A 25,007-nucleotide genomic window follows, 5' to 3' on the forward strand; every position below is an offset into this window, starting at 1 on the left:
AATTATAAACATATTATTGTTATGGGCTGCCATCTGCAAATAGTTATGAGGTGTGAATGTGTTTCTTTATCATCTAAAAGATGCCGGCTGGCTTTGTGTTAATCAGCATATAAAAGCACAATTTTTAAATTTGCACAAGGTATGAGATGTAATAAATGGGAAAGAACAGGCAATAAAAATTAAGTTAAAACCCTTTTGAGAGGCCTCTGAAATGCCTCATTCAGGCCTCGGCTTGTGAATCACATGAGAGGTCAGATTAAGGGTAGTTTTATTTTTTTTTGTCACTTTGTCTTTATTGGATTTTCAGGTTATTACAACTGCACATTTTTACCAGATTACAAAGATTATCTTTATATTCACCGTGCAAGAAACAAACAAACAAAAATAAAAGTAAAGAAACATGAACATAAACTTGTGGGTTAGCACATTAATAATCTATGCAAAAAAAGGAAAGGAGAAAGATAGAAAAAAGGTCTGCATCCTTATGTTTTTTCTAGATAAAATGTCCTCTTTTGCCATCTCTTCTCAAATAGCCCTTCTCTCAAACCCAGGATATGGGTCAGTCTTTCCATCGTCCATATTTCTTTCGTAATATCCAGCCACTTTTTTAGAGTAGGCGATTCAGGTTTATACCAGCTTCTAGTAATGGTTTAGAGTATTCAGGTTTATACCAGCTTCTAGTAATGGTTTACAGTATTCAGGTTTATACCAGCTTCTAGTAATGGTTTTCCTAGTAGCTGTAAGGAGTGTCTCCACCGTTGTAATGTGACACAAGTATAAGACAGTACATGTCAATGGAATCTCATATCCAGGTACTTTTGTCAAAACTGAATGTACATCTTTCCAGAAAGATTAAGGGCAGTTTTAAACAAAGAATAACTGAGTGTAAACAATAATCCAGGAAAGAGAGTGTTCAGTGTCTGTGATTCTATGAAGTCAAAAGAGTTTTCAGAATCAGAATCTCCTAACCTGGCGTAACAGCATCCCTTTACATTAAAAAGTTAAATTAACAAGAAGGAAAAGAACAATATGTACAATTTAGAACAAATAAAACCTGGAGTATATACAGTGAGGCAGTTGTGTGGACTGGGAGGAGTGAATGAGGCCAACAGAGCATCTTGGATCCTTTTCAAGGTGCTTTGCCATTTGTTACCAGCTCAGTCTGTGCGCGGGCCCTCAGCCGGGCCCAATCCGCCTCGGGCAGCACAGCACACATGGCTCATTTGGCAAATTGAAACCGCTGGTTGTTTTGAGCTTGCAGCTTGATTGTCCTAAAGTGGGCTTGCACACAAGTTCATCCATCCTCCCTCTGATTCTGTGAGCAGCCATGCGTGTGCGGCCCATAAGTCTGTGGGCTAAACTCTGAGGTAGCCGGACGTCTGGGTCCTCTGATGCAACGGTAAGGGAATGATTCAGTGTAGGTCCTTGGAGGGACCATGGGGGAGAAGTTTCACAGTCATGTGATTGTGCATTTCTGTGCTCAGGGTCTCGACCTTGCCAGACCTCAAGTTGCCACAGACCTTCTGCCAGGCAGATGTCGGAGTGTTACGCAATGCTTTTTAGTAAACCGACAATGCAAGGATGCACTTTGGGAAGAGTGAAGAACAGTCGGGTGTTCAGAGTGGGCTAGAAGTGCAAAGATTGAGGGGAGCAACATGTTTTAAACACCTTATTCTTACAAATTAGGGACCCAAAAAATTGTAACCGACAATTTACTTTTCAAATGGCGCCGACTTTGTGAAAATTTCCAAAGATTAAACAGACCCAGGCTGCATCAAAGGGACACAAAACTCAAATCTGATTGTTCTGTGAATGTTATCAATTTTGTGCCACTTTTGAAGATGTTATGTAATGTTTTAAAGCCTCTTTACATCACGTCTCTGTATAGTTGGTGCCGCCATGACATTGTTTGGAGGCCGACTCAACCTTCATTATCCTCATTCATCCCTCAGATCTATTAATGATCTGTGGCCGTGTTTTCACTATTAGCAGACAGCTTGTACGAAATAGCCCGACTGAAGTCTCTGTCTATAGCTGGAGATTCTAGAGGCGAAGATTTGCTCTTGATCTTAGCAGGAAGAGACAAGTGTGACTGAGTCACAGACACATGGCAGAGCCAAGGAGGTGCAGACGGGCAGGACAAGATGTACAAAAAATACAAATACATTGCAGGACAAGGTGATGGATGAGGTGCTTGAGAGCAAATGGAGCTGCAAAGGGAAAAGATAAGGCCGGACTTGCGGGCGGGGGGGGCCCCGAGCCTCATTGCACAGCTTGCTCCTGTCTATATTTAGCATAAGGACCACAGATTGTAACAAGTGCTTCAGGGCCTTGTGTTCAGACCGGCAAGAACTGCCGCCATCCATCCCAGCACCCGGGGCCGGGCACGATCTCGGCTCACGCCAGCACAAGGGAGGGGTGAAGCAACTAAGTCCGAGTGCACGCTAACTTAACACATGTGCAGAGTTGATCACATTGTATCGGAGCAGATGCCTTCACAACACAGATGACAGGAAGTAAACACCGTAAGGCCCGGCGCGTCAATGCGTCGTTGAGGCGACCCATCACTGTACTGGCACTCTTCTAATTGGCACATTCATATTCAAAGAGTCCTCAATCTCTTCATTTCTCCTTCCCTTCAGCTTTTGAAAAGGGCAGAACATCCCCATCACCATCTACCCACGTCTGCTGGGAGGATAAAATAAAAAAAAAAGAAGAAAAATCACTCGTCTCGCTAGACAGGATTGACATTCCCTCCAAATGTCAGAAGTTGCTGGAGCCGAGTCTTCCTGTTTGTACTCTAACCTTAGGCGTCTCCAGCACCTCCAGGACCGTCAGCAGCGACAACGCAGAACAGTTCAAACAGCAAGGTCCTCTGAAGGTGTGAGCAGACTTTCACAGCAAATCCATCGTGAAGTGTAGTTAAATGTTGCTCTTGAGAAGGATTAACCAGTTAAGTCTGCAGCACTCTCGGCTCAAAGGCTCCCGCCCCTGCAGGGCTTCATCTTTCACCGGGAACAGCCACTGTGGTCAGCTTGACATTGTGTGAATTAAGTTTCACAGTAAATGACGAGAACCACTCCAGCAGCATAATTCACTTTCCTGCAGCTGAGCAGGAGGAGGAGGCGGGGAAAGAAAGACTGCCTTGGCTGGAGTATCATTTTCTAAGATTAATTTTATAATAAAAGTCCCTGTGCTGTACTTGTGATATAGAACCGCACTGAAAAATGTGCTGAAAAGCTGCACTGACAAATTTGTGCAACAGAAACTTTTGAAACCATATTTTGTGGAAGATGTTTCATAAACTACAGTTTGAACCTCAGTAACTTTTTTTTAAGTTCTCCCAGCTCTAATATTAACTTTTATATTCCAAATTACTCATCTTTCAGTTACTTATACCTCCTTGCAGCCTGCCCTACACTTATGAGTTACCCTAATTAACCACCATCTCAAATCATGAATAACATGATTAATGTTTTTCACAGCAATCCACAAAGACTTAGCTCAAAACTCCCACATATTCTAGCCCTCCACTCAAACATTACACCCTGATCATTATATTTAAAGCCATACAGCTGGTAGTACAATGTCTTTGTAAAACAGGGACAACACAGACCGACGCAAGTGCTCTTCTTTGAAAAACAAACATTTTTTATTCAGACATAAAACTGATCACAGATTCCATAACTTCTCCTTCAAAGTTATCTTATTCTACAAAAAAATGAAAGTTTGTACATATAAAAAAAACAACAAAAATACAAGAGAGACATGAGAAGCTCCAAACATCTGGGGTGTTTGACGGCTATTAAACGAAAGAGCAAAACCTCCTCAGAGTCTTGTGTCTTTGCACGGTTTTCATCAAACAACTGTGTTGTTTACAATGGGACACAGAATCTAATATAAATTAGTGCTGCAGATCTTCTTTAACCATTGTGGAACCTGAATCCTTGCTAACAACATCTGTGTGAAGGAAGGAGGCTCTGAAGTCCAGAGGAGGTTGGAGGTTAGCTGCACTTTCAGTCTGCAGTCTCACATGGGATAATTAAGCACCACGTCTTGTTTTGCCAGCTCCAGCAACATAGGATCGTCGAAGAACTTGCTGATACTCACGTCTTCACTCAAACCCTGCAGAAAACAGCAAACCCAAAATATTAGACTTTAAAAAAATAAAGATTTAAAAAGCACAGTACAGGCTACCAGTAGGGCTGCAACTAATAATTATAATATTTTATTGTCAGTATATATATATATATATATATATATATATATATATATATATATATATATATATATATATATACATATATATAATACACACACACACCTCTGAAACCACTAGCCTATCACTAGGAGTAGTGACTATTATAGTTGAATAATCTATCGATTATTGAGACGTTTAAACGACTAACTACTTTATGAACTGTGCAGCAACGTAAACCATTTTTATTTAGAACCTAAATTGTCGGCATGCGTCAGCCAACAGGAAAACAATGAATGCCATGATTTATTTCACTTGTATGATGAACAAACTTTGCCGCTCATGAGACTATAAAACAAATAAACAGGTCAAACTGCTTTATGACCATCATGTCGTCGACAACATTGTTTGGCAGACTACTTCTTGTAACCAGAAATCCTAAATTCTTAAAGATAATTATGGGGGAAAAAAAAAAAAAAACTACAGGAAGTTAAAGAGGAGATGAACTTAGTTGCTGAAAAAAAAAAAAAAGGAAAGCTTTGAGTAGTGGGCCTTGTGGGGGTTTTTATTCAAGTTATATCGACTAAAAGAAACATGACCACCATTATACCTTTAAGAAGTGTTGCCACTTGCATGAAACAGACGTGTGATGATGTAACCGACTAAAAGTCAACTATTAATTTGTTGGCAACTCATTTGTCATCACTTGTTCTCACCTTGCGTCTCCGGGTTTTGATCATGAACTCTCTGGCCAGGTGGGGTGCAGGCTGCGGCTCCAGCGGTCGGATCACGATGCTCTTGTCCAGCGGATCACCGGGAACGATCTGAAAGGAAGACGAGACATGCGTGACGGGAGAAGCAGACGCGGTGGACGGCTGGTCGTCAGCCAACACGAAACGCAGCAAACTCACGAGTGTTTTACAAGCTGACTGGACAATTCTGATAGTGGCTTCAATCTTTCGTTAAAAATGTGATTCAGCTGCAAGTCTGTCCTGTTGTTACTGAGTCAGGAGGGCGTCCATCAACATGATGGAAAGAGCAATGAGCAAAGTCCTGTCGCTCCTTTAAATATGACCAACGCAGCAAGAATAAAATGTTACTGGGTTTAGTTGCAGCAAATAAGAGCTCGCAGGCTTTAACGGCATCTAGGAAATCCATCATCTGGCACAGTACCATTCAAACACCTTCACAAATATATCTTGCATTCATTGTGATGAATATACGATACACTCAGCACTTGGCAAGATGCGAGGGAGAATGTTTTTCAGCCGTATCAACAGATGGACGAGGAGCTGCTAACAACCGTAACTCAACACTTTGCATACCTTTGCTGGCAGCACGTGATCAAACTAACGAGGGAGGCACAACAGAGCCCCCCGAGTTTAATGGAGCAAACAACGCAGTTAAGGGACTCCCGTGTTATTCTTATTATCTAGGGCACCGCGAGTCGATACGTGCACGCAGGAATCATTTCTCACAGACTAGAGCTGGGGAGAGTCGATGGTATCGGGTGCAGACTCCGGCTGTTCTGTAAAGAGTCATTTGTTTACACATGGTCATGTGATTGGTACGACAGCCCAGATTCTCCTGGAAAAGGCTACATTTCTTCTCACTTCAGTGCACGAAAAAAAAAAGCAGAAATTTCTGTTGATGTGAAACCACTTCAGAGAAGAAAACAGACTCAGTAACTGCTTTGTGTTGTGATGAATAATTAAAAAACTGCCAAGAATAATAAGAAATAAATAATAAACTTAACAAGCAGCTCGATCCTGATTGCAATCCTCTAGAGACGCCGCTAAAATAACAGAAACAAATCTGTCATCAGTTGTTTTCATTAATTTTGCAGAGCCTCGGAGGATTACTGCAGCTATGCTACCGCCTTTTTCCAGTGTTTGCACAAATATGAATAAATAATTCATGTCTGGTAATTCATGTCTTGTTTCTTGTCAGATATCCACATCGTCACCTAAAGGGGGGTAAAACAGCTTGAAGGATGGAAGAGAAAACATTTACACTACACAGAAGTGTCTCCGGGCTCCCAAATGAATGACTCTGCAGTTAAGTACTTATCTACCCCCGTGTGAAGTTAATTTTCAACGACACGGCTTGGCAGAGTCCACACAGAAACCAACGTCAGACTTAAAAAGTGGCGAGTCAACACTCGGCTTTACTCCGCGTCAGAGGCAGCTGAGCCGGGGTGGCAGGCGGCACGAGACGGTTACTCTGCTGCACGAGCTGCACGAGCTTCATGTGTTGAACACACAGCAGGATGAGCTGGAGTTGTCACCTCAAGCCTGACGCCGCAGGAAAAAACAAACATCTTTAATGTCTCAGGGTGAAAATTATAACTAATGAAAATATTTTTCTGTAATAAACACGACAGCAGACAGATATTTTCCTAACAGCAGAACAGATACCCCTGATATTATTAAAGCACCATTGCAGGGTAAGCAATTTTATGCGATTTGTATAGCAAAGGGGTCGGCAACCCGCAGCTCTAGAGTCTCTTTAGCGCCGCCCTAGTGGCTCCCTGGAGCTTTTTCAAAAATGTTTGACCTTTTTTTCTCCTCTTTTTTCCTTCTCTTTTTTCAAGAAATTGTACTTCAACATTAATCTCGACATTTCGACTTTTTTCTCAAGGTTTTACTTCAACATTAATCTCGACATTTTGACTATTTCTTCGACATTTCAACTTTTTTCTCGAAATTTCAACTTTTTCCTCGACATTTTGACTTTTTTCTCAACATTTCGCCTTTCGCCATTTGCCTTCATTCTAATGCTTATACGAGACCTTTTTTTCTTCTTATTTTCCCTTTTCCTTCTCTCTTTTTTCTTTTCTTCCTTTTTCCTTTCCTTTTTAATTTCGACATTTCGACTTTTTTCTCGACATTTCGACTTTTTTCTAGAAATTGTACTTCAACATTAATCTCGACATTTCGACTTTTTTCTCGACATTTCAACTTTTTTCTCGAAATATCGACCTTTTTCTCGAAATCTCGACTTTTATTTCAACTTTTTTTCCTCGAAATTTTGACTTTTTTCTTGACATTTCGACTTTTTTCTCAACATTTCGACCTTTATTTCAACTTTTTTTCTGGTATAGCAGAATACCTTTTGTCACATTCAATTAATATTTCCTCATCACTTACAAAAAAAGGCACACAAAAATGAAATTTCCTGTAGACACGAGTAGACTGCAGCGCTGCCTCTTACAGGTAACCGTTTCATATCTCCAGGGATGTGATCAGCTGCTGAATGTATCTCACGTCTCTTTGCAGTCCTCTTTTCTGAGGGTACATCAACGGTAAACACATCCCGCAACAATGTTCACATCCAGGTAGACGGGACTTTGAATCAGGCGCTTGAGCAGGTTTTGCAGCCTGACAGCGGCAGACTGGAGTCTGCTGGAGTTCATAGGGCCGTTGTAAAAGGTGATAAAGACCTAACGCACTTCCAGATTTGGCTGTAACCTCCGTTCGTCTGCCCTTCTGAGTCCAAACCACTGAAAATGGTTTGTTTTACAAACCAGATCTTCTTAAGATCTAAATAAGAGCATGGCATCAACAGTATTCTACATCCTACACAGGGTGCAAAAACATTGCTACAAACTGTGACAAACATACCGATCTATGACCCAGCCCTGCTCACGATACCTTTATTTTTGGCCGTATCTGCAAGTATTATCGATTCTGGTACTGCAGTCGTTTAAATGAGTTTAAGAGGCATCTCCAGAAGCAAATCACAGGTGATCAATAATCTTAAATCCCTTAGGAGAAGCCATGGTAGTCTGATAAGACAAAGGCTACACGTCGCTGTTGCTGCACTGAGAACTGCCGACTTAATTCCCCCACTGAGTAAATGTTTGTATAAGTGGATGGAGCTCGGTTTGCCTACCTGCCAGTGGTGGAAGACGGAGAGAGCGAAGGCCTGGCCCTGCGTGTGCGTGCGGAGGTCCGTCTCGAAGCCGAAGGAGTCGATGGCTGGAATGAAGGCCTTAATTGTGTAGAGAGGAGAGCCGGGAATAGGTGCATCCTGGGTAACGTGACCCCTGATGGACGACAATCACAAACAAATGAAGCATTCAGAAAGGAAAAGGAAGAACTTTCATTTTTTCCTTGATGTGTCACGAAACGTGTCGTGGAGGTGACAAAGTGTATCGCGATATTGGGTTATTAATATTAATCTATTGTGTTGACTAGAAAACGCGCATCCGACCACGCGTGCCCACCGCGCCTCGACCCGCGGACCAAAATCTTACTACGCTCAGAAGAAACTAGTACCGTTTTGCAGTCCCGTTTTGAGCTCTGAACATTTACTTATTTAAGGCTGGTGTAGAGTTAAGCCTTACCTTATTAAATTAAACCTTTTTAGTAGGATAAACACGGGGGGAACTTCTTCCGAGTTGGAGTGTACTTTAATGTCCGCTCAACAGTGTAGGATTTTAGAACATCAACACAGCAGCTAGTGCCGTACTGTGGCGTATCACTCCGCCCAATCTAAAACAGACTAATCACTACAGATAAACTGACTAGTGTCATTATAGTCCCTGATTTTGATCAGAATATAAAGAATATATTTATAAAATAATGAACCCTGAATTACCAAAATAACCTTAACAAAAATAAATCTCCTCTTACACTTATAAGGTGAGCATGAATCAATCTTTTTTATGATATAAAATTGTATGTATTTATTTACTTTTATTTATTTATTTTAATTTTAGTTGTTAAATTTCTGGAAAAGAAAAAAGTCAAATCATACATGAGAGAAACTATTCTGTTTGTGGCAAAATATTTTTACTTGTATGAAACTGAAGATGCATAATGCAAACCTGACATTTACTTTTAGTTCAGTTTGTGGAAAATGGTTGGCCTGGCTTTCTCTTTAAAACTTAAACAGTTATAAAGCATTACAAACTGTAACAATAGGGCAAACGCACAGCATTGTTTTGTATTTGTGTCTTTCAAATAAAAGAGTCATATGTTCCTCATTCAAGGTTGTTAAAAAAATACTGCTATAATATCGTATCGTTATCGTGACCTCAATATCGTGTATCGTACCGTATCGTGAGATTTGTGTATCGTTACACCCCTAGTGACGCCCGTCTTACCTCCTGCGAGCCAGTACTGTGTAGACCGCAGACACGCAGTCGGCCGGAGCCTGGACCTCCACAAAGTAATACGGCTCCATCAACCGCGGAGTGGCCTGCGTACGGGAGAGACGGCAGGTTAAAGGAAGGACAAAAGGCCCGGCAGAAACAATATGGCATCTAAAGCTGCTGACGGATTTATGATGAGGTGCCGGGAGGGGTTGAGGACAGAGAAACCAATTACTGGGACTGAGAGGCCGTTTCAGAGTGCAGCCGAACACACCGTCATCAAGGTAACGCTGGGATTAAAGCGAGGAGGAGGAGGAGGGCGATCTCACCATTAGAAAGGCGGAGTACACTACTCTCCTGGCTGTGGGGATGACCTGACCTCCTCCTCGGTGGAGCGGCTCCTGAGCAATCACGGCATCCAGGATCTTAAACTTCACATTCCTGATGGCTGAGAGATGCAAAAAGATGCTAATTCAGCACAGATGAGGTCAAATACATTTCACTTTCATACTCAACACTTCAGTGAAAGTCCAGCTAACGGCTACGGCAGAGACGACTTACGCTCGTCACACAGGGGTCCTTCTCGGGTGCCCCACTGGAATCCCTGAACGATGCTGTCCTTTACGGAGCCGAGGAGCGCCTTGTCCACCTACAAACACAAACGGTACGACAGGAGGCCTGTTACTCCCCGTATCCTCTAACCTGGTAATCAGTGCTACTCACACAAGAAAAGAGATTCAACAATAACAAAACTTGTTCCTTATTTCACTCAGGTCTCTTTAAAAACATTCGGTTTTTAGTTTAGATTTTATTTTAGTTAATAACTGCAGATGCAAAAGTGTAGACAGGATTAATGAACTAATACATTGAAAAGGTAAGAAGAAACAAAAGAAAAGGATTCAATCAATACCGTTAATAGGTTTCTCTTGTGCAGCTATGTTTCAACAAATGACTCTAAAAATACCCACGAAAATCAATCCACAAATCAATGGTCAGCTATAAAAGATTTTCATGAGTCAACTCCCCACTTTAATTGATCTGTGTAAATCATGAATAAATCAAAACAACAGATGTGTAAGTGTTATGTGTGAATGTGCTGCTTGGGAATGAAAGGATAAGGTGATAAATAAATCCTTGGTTTAACGGGCTTCCTGCCAAAGACTCACTTCTGAAGGCAGCGTGTCGTCCACGAGGATGTTGGGCCCCGTCGTGTCCGGCCCGAAGGCCCAGATGGACCTGGCGGCCAGCAGATCCCAGTCGTACTTGGTCTGGAAGAACTCCCCCAGCTTCTTCCTGCGAGGAGGAGGAGACGGCACGGTCAGGGCTTGGGAGGACACGGGCGCGGCGTGTTCGCAGCGCGCCCGCCGGGACTTTAATGAGCTCCGCTGACCAGCGGGGCGGAGGGGTTAATGAAAGGGGACCGGCGGTGTGTGAAGCGTGTCGCTGCACGCCGGCTCCAGATGGATCTCCAGACGGGAGGTCCGTCCATCCAGCAGGATGTGCAACCGATCATGCTCTTCATACCAGAGCGACGGGGAGAGTCGTGCTTGCATTGTGTGTGTGATTCAATTACCTAGAGAGAGCTGATCCACATGTCAAGGGGAGTCTCTTCATGAGGACATATCCTTCATAACGTTTAAGCATTTGTTTATGTTAAATCCATTTACCGTATTTTCGCGACCATAAGGCGCAACTTTTTTTTTTTTTTTTTTTTTTTTTTAATGTGCCGGGCGCCTTAAGAAACGGTGCGCCGTGTCTATTACCTGAATTACGGTAATGTAAGGCCATGAGAACGGTTAAGGGAGAAGGGGGCGGGTGAAGCCCCCGTGAGTTGCGACGTGAATGAGACCATTCACTGAGCTGATTAATGTGAAACAGATGATGAAAACTTTTAAGGATTTGCTTGATGTGTAAAGTGAAATAAAATACAATCAAACTAAGTTTTGCTCCGCTCTATTTAAATAAGCACACTTCTGCAGTGCGCGTGTGTTTTGCATGTCGGAACCGTCCACTTTCCCCGGTTAAAGCCGCGGTGATCCGCGCTGCTGCAGCCGACTTCCTGGTTCCCAAAGCGGTCCGATCGACCTGGTTCCTGGCCGCTTTGGGAGCAGAGATTTCTGGGGTCTGTCTCAGGTCTGATCAGCTTCACCCTCCGAAATTTGCAGCCAAATCTGTCGGTTACAAACCCGGTACCGGATCCCGACATGCGCGGGTGTGTGTTCGCGGCGCAACACACAGATTCTAATTTATGTGGCGCTTGACTGGCGCAGCTGATGGACAGAAACCTATGGTGATTTTAAAAGAAAAACTTTGCATAAGACGTTTCCAGCCGGAGTCATTATAAGGACGAATGAAAAGGGGGGGCTGGATGAAGGGATGATGATGATCAAGTGGCTGAGACAGGTCTGGAAATTCGGACTGGCGCAGCTGAATTAGCGGAGCGGATCTCCTGATACAACCCGGTACCGGCTCCCCGACAGCGAGTGTGTGTGAGCGGGTCCAGCGCGGCGGTCCCGGGACGCGGGACCGCCGCGGGACCAGCGCGGGGGGGGGCGGACCGGGACCCGGGACCCGGGACCCGGGACCCGGTCCAGCGCGGGGGACCCGGGAGCCGGGACGCGGAACCAGCGCGGGGGGGCGCAGCGGGACCCGGGACCGCTGCGGTCGGGATCCGCAGCACAACGGGGTATGAAAAGTGTATTTACTCTTGTGCTGGCCTGCCGGCTATGTTGATTTTTAAAAGAAAAGCGTTGCCTAAACAGACTTTTCCAGCCAGAGTGAAATGAAGGGCTGGATGGATGAGGAGATGATCGGGTGGCTGAGACAGGTTTATGTGCAGCGCCCCGGTGGTTTTTTTTAATTCTTTAATGCAGAAACAGAATATGAACCTTTGAAGGGTTTGATTGATGTGAAAAGTGAAATAAAATATCAAACTAAGTTTTGCTCCTGCTCTATTTAAATAAGCACTCTTGTGTGTGTGTGTGTTCTCCAGCGCGTGTGTGTTTTGCAACGCGCGTGTTTGCAGCTCCGTCTCCTTAGACGGCGCCTTTTGGGTCGGTGCGCCGTATGTGTGTTTTAAAACCAAAAATGACACACAAAACTGAGGGTGCGCCTTTCCACACAGTGCGCCATATGGTCGCGAAAATACGGTATATACCGTATTTTCCGCACAATAAGGCGCACCTTCAATGAATGCCGTATTTTAAAACCTTTTCCATATATAAAGGCGCACCGCATTATAAGGCACTACAGTAGAGGCTGGGGTTACGTTATGCACTATGGAGCCACATGCAGCTCTTTAGCGCCGCCCTGGTGGCTCCTGGAGCTTTTTCAAAAATGTTTGACCTTTTTTTCCTCTACTTTTTTTCCTTTTTCCTTTCCTTTTTAATCTCGACATTTTGACTTTTTTCTCGAAATTCTGACTTTTTTCTCGACATTGACTTTTTTCCTGAGATTGTACTTCAACATGAATCTCGACATTTTGACTTTTTTCTCGAAATTTTGACTTTTTTCTCGAAATTTTTACTTTTTTCTCAACATTTCAACTTTTTTCTCAACATTTCGACTTTTTTCTTGAGATTGTACTTCACCATGAATCTTGACATTTAGACTTTTTTTCTCAAAATTTTGACTTTTTAATCTAGACAATTTGACTTTTTTCTCGAAGTGCATAATGAAAAAAAAAAATCTTCCCCCGTTATAACTAATATAGATACATGCAACATGCATTGCCTTCATTCTAAGGCTTATACAAGACTTTAAATTTTTTGCGGCTCCAGACATATTTGTTTTTTTTTGTTTTGGGTCCAATATGGCTCTTTCAACATTTTGGGTTGCCGACCCCTGATTTAGACGGTGCTGCGCTAAAGGGAATGTCAACAAAACGGTCAGATAGGTCAGTCAAACTTTATTAATAGATTACAAATCAGTTTTCTGACAACTCCATTCACTCCCAAAAGGAATAAACAACTGTTTTATTATTTTCGAGTTGCGAGACCTGTTGCGGCCCAATATTGATCCATATATGAGGCGCACCGGATTTTTTTATTTTTATTTAACCTTTATTTAACCAGGAAAATCCCATTGAGATTAAAAACCTCTTTTCCAAGGGAGACCTGGCCAAGATAGGCAGCAGCAATTACAACACATAGTTATAAATGACAGAAAACACCAATAGATAAAATACAATTAAAATTAAATTAAAAAAGCAAGCAAATCACAAAAAACAGGTACATGTAATGGAGTCGGCCTCAAGTATTTTCAATTTAGCTTTAAAATTTCTCAGAGAAATTAACTCTGTTAGCCTCCAATAATCTTGTAATGTGTTCCAGGCTGAAGGAGCAGAATAAACAAAGGCTCTTTTGCCCAGTTCAGTTCTGGCAAAAGGAACAGAAAGCAACAGGTAGTCTTGTGAACGTAGCAAGTAAGAACCAGGACTTCTCTGCACAATCAAGGAGCAAATGTAAGAAGGCAGCAGACCAAGCATTGCCTTATATATAAAAGTATACCAATGACTGAGCCTTCGGGTGGCAAGAGAAGACCATCCAACCCGAGAGTATAACTCACAGTGATGTGTCAATGATTTACAATTTGTAATGAACCTCAGGGAAGCAGAATATGTAGTATCGATCATATGAAGACATTTAGCAGAAGCATTCATGTACAGAATATCTCCATAATCTAGTACTGGTAAAAAGGTAGCAGCAACAAGTCGCTTCTTAGCATTAAAGGAAAAACACAGCTTATTTCGAAAGTAAAAACCCAATTTTATCCTCAGTTTCTTCACAAGTGTCTCTATATGCTGCTTAAAAGTGAGGGAGTCATCGATCCAGACACCTAGGTATTTATATTCATGTACAACCTCAATTGCATTTCCTTCAAGAGTGGTCACTGAGGGGATAACCTGTGGCCTGATCCTAGAGTTGGAGAACAGCATAAGCTTCGTCTTATCTGCATTGAGAATGAGCTTCAGCTGATGTAATGAATGCTGGACAACAGCAAAGGCTTTCTGCAAGGACTCAATGGCCTTAAGCAGAGTAGATTCGCAGCAATAAATAATTGTGTCATCAGCGTAGAAATGTAAATTAGCATCAGTCAAATTTAGACCCAAGTCGTTGATATAAATAATAAATAAAAGTGGGCCTAAAACAGAGCCCTGTGGCACCCCCTTATGGACAGTAAGAAATTCAGAACACAGGCCATCGTGTTTGATGCACTGAGTCCTATTGCTGAGGTAATTGGTGAACCAGTTATATAGGATTATAAGGCGCATGGTTAGCTTTTGAAAAAATGTATGGCTTTTAGGTGCGCCTTATTATACGGTACAATCTATTTTTATACATTTACCTTAAAAGTAAAAAGAACTCAGGAGAAGAGAAGGCTTTAAAATGAAGAACGACAGTTTGAACCACACGCCTGAGGATTTAGGAGCAACGTCACATTTCCAATAACTGTACTTTTAAAATGACTTTTCCAGCCCCGAGGATTTCTACACTCCATCTTCTTCCACAACACCCCGTTATTAAAGAACCAATCATTATTCTCAATTGTGGACCTGTTTAACGCGGCAGAGAAGGAAACGCGAGTGAATGGTCAGGAAGGCAGAGAAACGTGGGGGAATTAATAAGCTGACATCAAGGTAAAACGGGCATGGCTGACATGAAAGGAGCATTGTGCAGCTTCAGTTAATTAACCGGTCACCTTGGGTGGAATATGTGCGAGCGGGATGGTAATTTCTTCAACGACGTACCTGTTCCACGTGATCTGCACCACTTCGTTCTCGATGTCCTCGGCGAGTCCCTTCTCCAGCGGCTCCGCAATCATGGTGATCTTATTCCTGCCAATCACATCACACGGCTGTCAATCACACATCCCCGACCAGAGTGACAGCTCACTGGAGGGAAGGACAGACTGACACAGACTTACGACACTCCAACGTCAAATACTCTGAATCCTTCTCAAGAAAAAATGTTTTAAATAATCCAGTTTCTGAGATTTGAATTCCATTTATCGTATCGTACTCGCAGCGCAGATTCTTGTCCCGACCTGTCACTCTATACTGCAATGTCTCCCCCCGTTTCCCCTCTACCTACTTTATCAATAAAGGCCACTATTGCCACAAAAACCTTTAACAAAAATAAATTATAAAAATGATTCAGTTTCTGAGATCTGACTTCTATTTATCGTACAGAAGTAAACTCTGGAGGGACTGAAGCCGAGATAACACACACACACATCATCTCAGAATATTGAGTGTTATACTAACTTTTTGTTGGGCGTCTCAGCAAAGCACTTGAGAGACGACGTCTCCACAACCGTTTCACAGAAGGTCACGACCGGGTCGGCCACCTGCGAGTGGGGAAATTACAAGAACAAAGCAATGACTTTACTCAGGTACGGTGCAACAAGATTATGACGTTATTCACCACTAACAACAGAAAACATTTAGTGTAATGATCATAACAACAAGAACCATGGATGAAGCAGCTTTACTCACTTTAATGTCAATCTCCGAGTACATCTTGCGCAGGTCGTGCATGACGCAGTCCAGGTAAAGCTCACCTGTCCCCAGAATCACATGCTCCCCGGACTCCTCCACCTAAAACAACCAATTAGTTTCATCCATTTAACAGCAGCCGATTAGAAAAGCACTCGCGTCTCGGTCCAGGCTGATTCCCGTACCTTTGTGGTGAGAGACGGGTAGCTCTTGTTGACCTTCCTAAGACCGTCCAACATTTTGGGCAGCTCTGACGGGTTAACTGGCTCCACGGCGATCTTGATAACTGAGGCTGTGTTGAACTTCAAAGGCCTGAAAATCTGGGCCTGTCAGAGAGAGAAGGGAGAAGGGAGACGTTAACCATCATTCATTATCTTTTATTTCTAGATCTGAGGCCTCTCCTATTGATCTCTCACCTCTTCGTTCCCCCTGGGCTCTGTGATGGTGGCGGTCTTCACGATTGGCTGGTCACACCCCTCAATGAGAACCCAATTGCCTGCAGGCACTCGATTTACTTCAATTTGATATCTGAAACGGTGCCAGACCGCGCAGCTTCGTTAAACGACGATTGATTTCTGGCGCTGCAAAACCAAACGAAGCAGAGCCGCGAGCGTTACCTGGCGACGGAAATCCAGAGGCGGCCCACGGTGCAGATCTGCGAGTCCTCCTCATCTTCCAGCGTGTAGTTCTCTCCCAACACTTTGACGGGTTGGCCCGCCTGAATGGTGCCGCTCAGAACCCTGCCAAACGCGTGGAACTGCACGCCGTCCTCCGTGCTGTACATCTTAGTGGTGTGGCACATCAGAGGACCCTTAAAGAAGCAGCAACAGAACAGGAATCAGAACTAGTCCGCGTTACAGCTCCTGGATTTTGACCGATTTAAATGAACCTTTTGGCCAAACATTACTGACTTTCCTGAGGGAGATTTGGCATCTGGGAGCAGTACACTGCTCAATTTCCTCACCACCTAATAAAAGTGAGCTTTATAAACTTCTCCATTGTACTCACATCAGGATCGCACTCTGACATCGACTCCCCCAAGTCTGAGTCCAGACCTCCGGCATAGGTGTGCTCTATCTTAGTCTTGGCGCCCTCTTGTGGCGAGGGGATGTGTTGCACACACATGTCCACTAAACCTGTGGAGAAAACACCAGAACATCAGAACTCAACACAAGATAGGATGAAAAATCATCTCAATATCAAAAACTCACAGGTGGAGCTGGGTGAGGGTTGGGGACTGGACTTGTATGGTTGTGGGTGTAAATATGTATGTGGAAACGCATGTATCTATACATATATGAACGAAAACAAGTACATGTGTATATGTTTGCTTTAATGTGTTTATAAATATCTCTGAATAAGATGTTTGTAATGATTGTACACGGGTGAATATAAATTCACAATCATAAATAATGTATGCTGTTACGTACAGATGAATACAGGGATTCAGGGTTAATAACTCATTAATATTCAGGTATACCATGATTTATAAAATGCTTACTATTAATTTGTGCAACCTTTAACTATGTCATGGTTCTTCTTTTCTTTCATATTTAATAACGAAGGTTCAAGGGGTAAGAATTCATGAGTTTTTTTTACTTCTTCCTACTCCCTTTTGGAGCATGACACATTTGCTATTATATTTATAAATTCTCGTCTACTTTGTTTTACGATGGTACATTTATTATTTATTGATTATTATGATTCTTTTTTACATTATTGATTTATTGTTCTGCTGTTTTATTATTTATTTTTTGTCCTTATGTTCAACATAAAAGATATAAAATCAAATCAATCAGGAGAAGTTAAAAGAAAATGATTTTTGGATGTTTGCAGTATTATTATTACTGCATTAATCTTTGCAGTTAAGCAATGTTTTAAATAAAAAGAAAGAAATAATGAAACAAAAGTAATCCATACCTGAAAAATGTGAGGCCAATTTAATTGACATGTTACTCTGTATGTTTTTCTGTTTTTTTTTTGTATGATTTTTCTACAAAAATAAAGTATAAAAAAAAAAAAGTAATCCATACCTGTGAATTCTCCAAAGAAGCGGTTGCAGACCAGCCGCAGCAGCGGTCTTATGTTCAGCTTCAGCTCCTCCTTGGAGAGGTGGATGCCGAGCTCGTCCAAAACTCGGGGGAGAGAAGTGTCACAATCCCCAACCACCTGGACACGAAAAAGGATTAGTGAGAGGATTACACACCGAGCAGCGTCTCAGAGCCTGATGGAGAGTGTGGACCTGAAGGCCCTTCCTTTAAAAATGAGAAGTAGACGAGTCTAACCTGTGAGAGGATCTTGTAGAGAGGCTCCAGGACAAACTCCACAAAGCTGCGCTGAGAGTTACTGGTGGGAGCTTTCTTTGTGAACTTACGACTGAAGGAGAAAAAACAGAAAATGACTGTAGAAGAAGTGTGTGGATGAAGACGACACCTACACAAAACTGGAATTAAAACCGGCTTCTCACGTTTTGGGATTGAAGTAAATGTCTCCCCAGAGCCTCTTGGCAAACTCATTATAGTTGATATCGCCTATAAGGACAGAAGACGAGTGAGTGGATGTTGTAAAAACTGCTCCGTGCTTGCAGGTGAAGTCACCTCACCGTATGTGTCGGCGTAGATCTTTGCGAAGGACCCCAACGTGAAGCATATGCTGTACTGAGAGCTGGCGAAGCACACGTTTCCGAGGAGAGGAGACACCACCACGTTCTCGTCTGTGGAGTAAGTGCTGACACAGAAGAGCAGCGGTCAACCCACAACCACGCTCTTGTATACAGGATGCCACATTCACCCACATTTTACAGCAAACACAGCTCCACAGAAGTGACAGACATCTTATTTATCTAATTGTTGTCAAAATACAGCTAAGAACACTCACAATTATTCATCTAAATCCATTACTACTTAAATGATTTCTTAATAAAAACAAATTTACCAAAAAGAAAAATCTGCAATTTATTTTATTTTGGCGTCTATGTTTAAAAAGGAAGGCAGTTTAACCTCACTATCTTTTTCTTATACCCCCGTTCAACTCATGTTCAATGTTTTTCTTTCTTAATTTTTTTTTCTTCTTTTAAACCAAATAATTCATTAATCAGTAAATAAGTAATGAAATAAGTGTTGGAGGAGCTCTTAAAACGTTCATTTAGGTGTAGCAGAGCTACACGTGCTGTGTGTCAGTGTGTCTGATTCAGTTTGAGCCGTAGATCAGTGGTGGAAATACTTAAAGAGTAACACGTGTGTTTGATCCACAACCAGGAAACATGTAATGTACTACAAAAGCCTGCAGCCGCTCCACAAACACTGAAAGAAGTTCACTTCTGTCGTTACCTGAGCAACCCGTTGACCTCGTCTACAATGTGGCGGAGTTTATAATAAGCATCTGTGGGAGGCAGCTTGAGCTCCACGATGAGCCGATCCACCTTGTTGATGCAGATGGTGATCGCCATGCGCTCCTGAACGGCATGTTTGATGAGCCGCTCCGTGTTCAGCATCACCTGGGCGGAGACAGGTAGATGGTAGACAGGTAGACAGGTCAGAAATCCAAGCTTGTGAAGGTGCATGAGCAGGAAATGACAGCAACAAACGATGACTGGCAACTCACTCCTTCTGCAGCGTCTATGAAGAGGACGACGCCGTCCGAGATCCTCATGCTGGACGTGACCTCATCAGAGAAGTTCACGTGGCCTTTGATGGAGGAAACAACAATCTCCTGTCAGTTTGTTTTTATGTTTCTGTTTTGGTCATTCTCTGAATGAATCATCAATAACAAATACAACACCTGGTGTATCCATGATGTTGAACAGGTAGGATTTTCCTTTGGAGTCAGGCAGGACCATTGTGACAGGAGTGCTTTTGATGCCAACTCCCCTCTAAAGAATAAAATGAACAGATGTGATGGAGACTAGGTAAAAGGACAAACTACTAGCCATATGTTGTGATTTATTGTATAGCAACAATGTTATGTACTTGAGGAGCTGCCTTTGTGCTCCGTTATGTCAAAATACAAGCAAACAACTCACCTCCTGCTCTGTAAAGAGGATGTCTGTGTACCGGAGCTGAAAAAGTTAAAAGTCCTGTTGGTCTCAGGTGTAATTAACATAGATTTTAAATGTTTAATCTTTGAAAACAACACTCACGTCAACATCATCCCTCTTCCTGATTTCTGGATGCGTTTGCTCAATCAGACAATCTACGAAACAGGTCTGGAGGAAACAAACGGGTTCATTAGCCTTCAGTTAGACTCCATTACAGGTTTATGTTACAATTCTCCTTTTAACCGCCAACAGTCTTAATCTGTCAAATGAATTTTCTCAAGTAAAATACTGTAAAACAAAAGCAAAAACTAGAAAGTTTTGAAAGTGAGCCCGAAGCATCAATAAAAGCAGATCTGACCTTGCCGTGGTGAAGGTGTCCACAGAGGGTAACGTTACGGATCAGCTCAGTCGCATCCATCAGATCTGCAAGAAATCTGTCAAAAAGACCAAAAGAAAGAGGGACGAAGGTTATCACTTTTAAATATTTGAAGGTACTGGGATGAAAAACAGATTACATACAGAAAAAAAGAGGAAAAACAAGTACAATTTGCTGTGTTCAGATCAACTTTGCCACCGGTATCTTTTATGAACAGGTTACTTACTCCATGTCGTACACAGTTGCAGGTAATTCCTGTTCCATCAAGGTGAAGCGCCGGTTCTTCACAGGCTTGATGATGGGCTCTGGAACGAACAGAGACACACCACTAGTATTTATGTGTTTGCTTACAGAGGAATCTGTCTTCTTTTTAACTTAAAGCACAGAAATCTTAATTATCAAAAAATGGATCACATAATGTTTTGCAATCATGAAAAGCTGAGGTGTGTAAATGCAACAAGATGGAAATCATTTCAAAACCTGGTTTAACTTGGAACTAAAGAGTAAATGTATTCAGAACAAATTTCAAATTTGGACCGTTGAAATGGTGGGTTTAAATCCTTAAGCAGACTTTATAAGAGCCAGCTGGTGAAACTAAAACTAAATTAAACTTTAATGCATGTATTTACAAGCAAACAGAGAATGGTGTTACATTATAACCATGAGGTACATTTAAACCTGTTGTGGTGTAGGAACAACAACAACTCATAATCAACTCCCAGAAAAAGGACCCATATACACTAATGTACATCAACAGGGAGGAGGTGGAGAGTTCCTAACTTCACATTCTTGGAATCTACACCAACATGCTGGTAAAGAAGGAACAGCAGTGTTTATACTTCCTGGGAACACTCTGGAAGGTGAAGTTATCCCAGCACCTGCTTGTGTCCTACTACCACAGCACTATTGAGAGTGTCCTGACCAGTAGCATCCTGGTGTGGTACTGAAACCGCTTTGTTGCTGACAAAAACACTCTGCAGGGAGGAAAATAACAAACTCCCAGCCCTGGCTGACATCTTCAATTCCAACTGTCTGAAGAAAACCCATAATATTATCAAGGACTCCTCCCACCCCATACACCATCTCTCTGAACCGCTGACAAACGCTACAGGTCCTTCAGAACACACACAACCCGGTTAAGGAACAGTTTCTAACCCCAAAGCCACAAACATACTGAACAAGGACTTGAAAACCTGTCCAAAAATAAACGGCACTAACTGCAGAACTGCTCCTATACTACTGCTGTAATTGATGTGTTTTTAACGTCACGTAAATGATGTACATGATGGTACATTTTCTCTCCCGAGGCCAGAACCTGGAAGACCAACTAAATCTCTAATTATGTTCAATGACAATAAAATCTCTTGCAACATTCACCAGGAGATACAAACTCTTTAACATCTTGTATGGGGCATAATGGAAAGTTTTAGATGTGTAAAACATAATGTTTATGTGCATACAAATTATGTTTTTTGCTTCCATATTCTTGCCATCTATCTACCTAGTAACATTATTTTTTTTTGTATATTTTGTTTGCATATACTTCAAATCCAGCCTGGTTAAGGGTCAAGCTGCAGGGGCAATGACAGGAACTGCCGCCTCATTTTCTTACACTCCCAAAATTTTTAGTTTTGAAATTGTTCTCCCTCAGAACAGGAGTACGAGAGCTTTACTGGGTCCGACTGTCTCATAGGCAGAGGTCTCAAAATTGTTGTTTTTCTCCATGATCCACCTCTTACCACGGACATAAGCGGTTGTTGCTACAGACCAGCAACTGTGCAAATGATTTGACTTCAAATAACTTGTCATGGCAATTGTACAACATCCTCAGTTTAAGTTTGCAAATCTCTGACTTAATTAATAACGTCTCTAACCTGTAAGAGGTTGTGTATCTTCCTCCTGGACGATAGTTTCCACCTCTGGTCCATACACCTCTTCTGCAGTGGGATAGTACTTCTTGTCCTCATGCAGGACCACCTCCATGCCCGGGACATCATCATCAGCATCCGCTGGCTCGTCATCATCGTCTTCATCCCCCTGTACAAAGTAAACACGTGACAAGTGTTCAGATACAGCTTTAATAAACTGATAGTAAAAAAAAAAGAGAGATTACAACTGTGATGCTAAAAATTACCTCATCGACATCTCTGTCATCTCCATCCAGCTCATCTTCATCATCGTCCGAGTCCAGCTCTGGACCGATGTAGTTGCCAAACTCATCATACAAATCCGCCTCCATCTCGTTAAAAACTGAAGAAAAGATAAAATATTAATAAATAATTAATTATTTTTCAGACGACTTTTTACTTTTTACTCCTTACATTTTAAAAACAGCCTTGTTACTCTATTCCATTTCGGCCTTTAAAAAAAACTATCCAGTTAAATTTCTCCATCGGATAGAGTGAATTTGGTTGTGGTTGTTTCAGATGTTCTTGTCCAGTTTTGTTCTTACATCCGTTCCCTCAGATTCCTGCAACTAAACTTGGATGTACATTCCAATAAAGGTTAGGATAAATGATAACATGCCTCTGAAGTTTGACTTTTTGCACCATTACAATACTTATAGGCAACTAGTCATCATATCTCCTGCTCTCTGAAACACGTTAATGCTCAATAGTACACATATATGGTTCTTTAATATATTTGCATTATATAAGATGCATTCATTTTCAATGGCTTTTTTCCCCCTTACATTACTTTTACTTTTATACTTTAAATAGTTTTGAAACCGGTACTTTTATACTTTTACTTGAGTAAAAAACTTGAGTTGATACTTCAACTTCTACAGGAGTATTTTTAAACTCTAGTATCTATACTTCTACCTGAGTAATGAATGTGAATACTTTTGACACCTGTGGTGAAGCCAATGTAATCACAAGATTTCATGTCAGATTAAGTTGCTGCAAGCAAAAACATATTCCTCAAGTGCAAAAGAAAATAGTAATTATTATCGATTTATAAGGACGTTTTTTTTGTTCTTTTTTGTATGAAACTTTATTTCAATTCCAGAAAATACAATAACATTAAAATAAATGGCAGGCATCATTCAATAATATAAAAACAAACATACATAGGCATCATTATAGTCCAAAAAATATAAAATTGTTGATTTATAAGGATGTTAAAAATGTGTTTATATAAAATCTTACGTCATGGCCGCAGCTAACACTGTTAGTGTTTTACATAAAACTCGCTTTCAGTTCAGTTCACGGATGTTTCCCCTCGGCAGATAATGAGTTTTACCTAAACCTTAAAGAATGTATCTCTTTTTTGTTAATAACATTGTTCTGAGATGAGTAACTAGCAGGTTAGCAGCTAGGCTAACGGGCAGATAAAATGAATGGACTTGGAGCAACGTTTGAGTTACGTTTAAATTATCTTGCAACGTGGAATCGTAACATGTTTTCTGTCAGATGTGCGTACCTGTGTCCTGCTACAAGGAATCCAAGAAAAATACACTCCAAACCCGTAAAGATAAAGTTTGTTTTGCAGTTAAAGGACAAATAATTAGTAAAACACCGCCATGCGTTTGAGACGGCACTTCCGCTGTTCTTCTTCTTCTGTGATTAAAACTTCGACACATTAGAGGGCGGTTGGGGCTCACTGGCGCCCCCTCTCGGTTAACTAAATCACTGCCTCAGCCTCAGCTGAACCCTCCAAACCCCACAGCCTTCCCACATTGGTATTGTGCAGAGGTGTCAAAAGTATTCACATTCATTACTCAGGTAGAAGTATAGATACTAGAGTTTAAAAATACTCCTGTAGAATTTGAAGTATCATCTCAAGTTTTTTACTCGAGTAAAAGTATAAAAGTACTGGTTTCAAAACTACATAAAGTATAAAAGTAAAAGTAATGTAAGGGGGAAAAAAGCCATTAAGGACAAAAGCCATTGAAAATGAATGCATCTTAGTATAATGCAAATATATTAAAGAACTATATGTGTACTATTGAGCATTAACATGTGTTTCAGAGAGCAGGAGATATGATGACTAGTTGCCTATAAGTATTGTAATGGTGCAAAAAGTCAAACTTCAGAGGCATGTTATCATTTATCCTAACATTTATTGGAATGTACATCCAAGTTTAGTTGCAGGAATCTGAGGGCAACGGATGTAAGAACAAAACTGGACAAGAACATCTGAAACAACCACAACCAAATTCACTCTATCCGGACGGAGCAATTTAACTGGATAGTTTTTTTTTAAAGGCCGAAATGAAATAGAGTAACAAGGCTGTTTTTAAAATGTAAGGAGTAAAAAGTACAGATAATTGTGTGAAAATGTAAGGAGTAAAAGTAAAAAGTCGTCTGAAAAATAATTACTCCAGTGAAGTATAGATAACCAAAATTTCTACGTAACGAAGTATTTGTACTTCGTTACTTGACACCTCTGGTATTGTGCGATTTGGCTATTCATCTTGCCTATCTATACCAACACCGGGAAAGCAGTCATTTTATTTCTTTATTTACATCAGTAAAATCAACAAAGGTAGACCATGTCTCGTTGTTCTGCAAAAATTTAATTCAGACGTGTGTACATGTTAAAATCTACATGACACAAATGAAAATATTTCCTCTGAAATTAGTTTAAATGCCTCAGACAAACGGTCTGAAAAAATTGTCACCTGTAACAAGTTTTAGGAATTTTCTAAATGGTTTTAATAATACAGTGGATCAGAAGCGGGTTTCTATTAAACTTTCTACATTTTTGGGGGGTAAAAACTTTGAGTAAAACTTTTTTTTTTTAATTCTACATTCTTATTTTTACCAGATATCCCGAATTTGGCAGTTTTTATTTCTAATC

The 25,007-nt window shown here is 41.4% G+C and overlaps 1 protein-coding gene across 1 annotated transcript; it reads right to left on the reverse strand.

Moving 5' to 3' along the window:
- Positions 1-4,020: 4,020 nt before the first annotated feature.
- eftud2 (elongation factor Tu GTP binding domain containing 2) lies at positions 4,021-23,761 on the reverse strand. The gene is made up of 28 exons (XM_061711435.1): positions 23,628-23,761; positions 22,339-22,454; positions 22,079-22,241; positions 20,431-20,509; positions 20,187-20,262; positions 19,931-19,996; positions 19,814-19,849; positions 19,573-19,663; positions 19,396-19,478; positions 19,122-19,288; positions 18,395-18,519; positions 18,260-18,323; positions 18,078-18,168; positions 17,826-17,961; positions 16,801-16,928; positions 16,410-16,603; positions 16,209-16,320; positions 15,978-16,118; positions 15,793-15,894; positions 15,562-15,644; positions 15,046-15,132; positions 10,463-10,589; positions 9,858-9,945; positions 9,626-9,744; positions 9,309-9,403; positions 8,093-8,246; positions 4,915-5,022; positions 4,021-4,125 (listed from the first exon to the last, which is right to left on the reverse strand). The coding sequence occupies exons 2-28, from the start codon at positions 22,441-22,443 to the stop codon at positions 4,030-4,032; spliced, it is 2,916 nt and encodes a 971-aa protein (XP_061567419.1). The 5' UTR covers positions 22,444-22,454; positions 23,628-23,761; the 3' UTR covers positions 4,021-4,029.
- Between the last annotated feature and the right edge of the window lie 1,246 nt (positions 23,762-25,007).

Source organism: Cololabis saira, chromosome 21 (assembly GCF_033807715.1).
Source record: "Cololabis saira isolate AMF1-May2022 chromosome 21, fColSai1.1, whole genome shotgun sequence".
NCBI lineage: Eukaryota > Metazoa > Chordata > Actinopteri > Beloniformes > Belonidae > Cololabis > Cololabis saira.